We start from the raw sequence: 3,128 nt of genomic DNA, 5'->3' as shown, positions 1-3,128 counted from the left end.
ATTTTTTGATTTATTGTAGAGACGAGGTCTCGCCAAGTTGCCCAGGCTGTTCTTGAACCCATAGGCTCAGGCAATCCTCTCACCTCTGCCTCCCAAAGTGCTAGGATTATAGACTTGAGCCACTGCACTCGGCCAAAAGTATCTGTTTCACGGAGCTGTTTTGCAAATGAAGTGAGCTCATGGTGGCTCAAGTCTGTAATCCCAGCACTTTGGGAGGCGGGGGTGAAAAGATTGCCTGAGCTCAGGGGTTCGAAACCAGTCTGAACAACATGGCCAGACCTCGTCTTTACAATAAATCAAAAATTAGCCAGGCATGGTGACATATGCCTATGGTTCCAGCTATTTAGAAGGCTGAGGCAGAAGGATCACCTGACTCCAACTCAAAAAAAAAAAAAAAAAAGAAGAAACATACTTTTATCTTCTCCATTTTACAGATTAGGAGGAGAGACTCACAGAGCTTAAGTGATTTGTCCCAAGTCAACAGCTAGCAACAGGCAGAACTGGTATTTGAACCCATAGATAGGAAAGTCAGGGCTTTGTACCAGCTCATGCCATGACTGCACAAGGACATCAGTAGGCTGCAGCCTGTAGAGTCCCTGAATTCGGCTCTCCAGGTGGGACCATGATGCCCACTGGCCATTGGTCTGTTCCACAGGCATTCCTGAAGTGGATCAGATTCTGACTGTGCTGCTGACGACGGAGATGTTTGTGGGCGGGTGCCTTGCTTTCATACTCGACAACACAGTGCCAGGTATGGTTCCGTCTTGGGAGTGGACAGAGAGCTAGCTGGACTGGTGCCCTCCAACAGATGGACCCTGAGCTGGAGTTGTGGCCAAGTTGGATGCCGCACAGGCCCTGCAGGGAGCAGCAGGAACAGATGGGCTGGTGAAGTGCCCGTTGGCTGGAGGGAGAGACTGAGGCACAGACACGCTTCATAGGTCTTGAAGAGGGTGAGGACAGGGAGTCCTTTCTGGGTCCTATGAGTCCCCCACTCCATTCCTTTAGAGCCACTGGGCAGAGGGTGTTTTTGCTTTCTTGGAGTAGGATAGATATAAATGCAGCATCAGTTTGTTGGCAAAACCTGTTCTAAGTGTCAGCAGTCAGCCACAATGGCTTCTAGAAGACGCCCTAATATTTCCCTTTGGTACCAGAACTTTTTGCAGGGATCATGGAGGATATTTTGTGAGGTCCCTGGGAATCTTCCTGGCCCAAATATAGGTGCCCAGTAAAAGGATAATAAATTTTACCAGGTGCTCTGATAACAACATAGTTAACATTTACTGGATGTGTACTATGGGGTCAGGATAGAGCTGAAATTTCTTATTTAATCCTCAAAAACTATGACCACAAAGTCATAAAATCACAAAGTTAAAACACTGCAAACCTGGTATTTAAAAAGATTGAGACAGGCTTTCACTATCCTGGAGTACAGTGGCTACTCACAGGTGCTACCATAGCAGCAGCCTCAAACCCCTGGGCTCACGCAAACTCCAGCTTCAGCCTCCTTCAGCTGGGACTGCAGGTGCCTGCCATAATGCCCAGCTAGATCTGGGATTTTTTTTTTTTCTGAGGAGCCTCACTGTTGCCCAGGCTGGAGTGCAGTGGCACGCTCACAGTCACCACAGCCTTGGTCTGGACTCAGGCGATCCTTCCACCTCAGCCTTCCAAGTAGCTGGAACTATAGGCAACTGTCACCACACCTGGCTAATTTTTTTTTTTTTTGAGTTGGAGTCTCACTCTGTCGCCCAGAACGGAGTGCAGTGGCCGCTCCCAGCCACCGCAGCCTTGATCTGCTGGGCTCCAGCAATCCTTCCGCCTCAGCCTTCCAACTAGCCATAACTACAGGCGCGCATTACCACACCCAGCTAGTTTTTGATGTATTGTAGAGATGAGGTCTTGCCAAGTTGCCTGGGTGGGTCTCGAACCCACAGGCTCATGTAACCCACTAGCCTCGGCCTCCCAAAGTGCTGGGATTACAGGCTGAGCCACCAAGCCTTGTTTCCTCTCTTTACCTATCCACAGCCCAACCTTATAGGGCAGTCCATTTAGTGCAGCAAATGCTTGGTCCTGAATAGACACTGAGGAGGATGTGCAGAAAATGCGTAAGTCAGTTTGTTTTGAGGAGCTCCTAGTACAAGGTAGGAAGTAAAGCTGGGTTTAAATAAGCAATGAAGTCTGAAGGCTTCCTGGATGAGGGAGACTGGGTAGGGCCTAGGAGAGGGGCAGACTTGGAGACTCAGAAGTAGGCACAAAGAGGGTGGGATGTCAGCCTGCCAGAGGGAGGGAGCTCTAGGCTGGCTGCCATGTGTCCCGGCAATAGCGGGCAGTAATGACACCAGGACCATAGTCCTGTGCCATCCTTATGGCTCTTCCCTCTCCACTCTGCCACCTGTATCTTTGTGCAGCCAAGCCCAAACTACCTCTGCCAAGTACTGAAAGTCTATCCTGAGGGCCCAGCCCTGTCTTAGTGCCCTCTCCTCTCAGACTTTGGGACATATTTGCTTTCTGCTACTTACGGGGTTGTTCTCAGCCAAGGCTGTCAGTAAGTGGAAATCCCTCACTCCTTCTGCTAGATTTACAGTGTTTTACTCAACCTTTGTCAACCCCAGCACTCTTGGAAAAATCTGAGATCTCATGTGCCTCTGCTACACCTAAAGGAGGATTCCCCTAGCTGTAAAAACTCTTTGGTGTAGCCCTACCCCCACCAAAATTTTACTTAGTTTGACTTCCTGAGGTTTGTATTGTAAAAACGAGTTTATTTTCCAAATATGGAATCATAATACTGAATAGTAATACCAATTAAAGTGGTTTAAAATATACCTCCCAGGCCAGGTGCAGTGGCTCATGCCTATAATCCCAGCACTTTGGGAGGTGAGAGGATTGCCTGAGCCCATGGGTTCAAACCACCCTGGTCAAAAGAGCAAGACCTCTGGCCGGGCTTGGTGGCTCAGTCTGTGTAATCCCAGCGCTTTGGGAGGGTGAGGTGAGTGAATTGCCTGAGCCCGTGGGTTCAAGACCCACCTGGGCAACTTGGCGAGACTTCATCTCTGTGATAAATCGAGAAATTGGCCGGGCGTGGTAGCGCGGGCCTGTAGTTCCGGCTACTTGGAAGGCTGAGGCGAAAGGAT

General features: G+C 49.5%; 1 protein-coding gene across 1 annotated transcript in view; it reads left to right on the top strand.

The window, feature by feature from the left end:
* Nucleotides 1-3,128, top strand: part of LOC103257216 (solute carrier family 23 member 1) — a 17,147-nt gene that overhangs the window by 6,395 nt on the left and 7,624 nt on the right. Inside the window, exons 11-12 of the mRNA XM_021710794.1 lie at nt 67-191; nt 615-751. Coding sequence (XP_021566469.1) covers nt 67-191; nt 615-751 — 262 coding nt within the window. The remainder of the gene's footprint in view (nt 1-66; nt 192-614; nt 752-3,128) is intronic.

Source organism: Carlito syrichta, unplaced genomic scaffold (genome assembly GCF_000164805.1).
Source record: "Carlito syrichta isolate Samal-C Ts95f unplaced genomic scaffold, Tarsius_syrichta-2.0.1 Scaffold80101, whole genome shotgun sequence".
Lineage (NCBI taxonomy): Eukaryota > Metazoa > Chordata > Mammalia > Primates > Tarsiidae > Carlito > Carlito syrichta.
The sequence above is the reverse complement of the archived record's forward strand: the minus strand, read 5'-3'. Positions and strand labels throughout refer to the sequence as shown.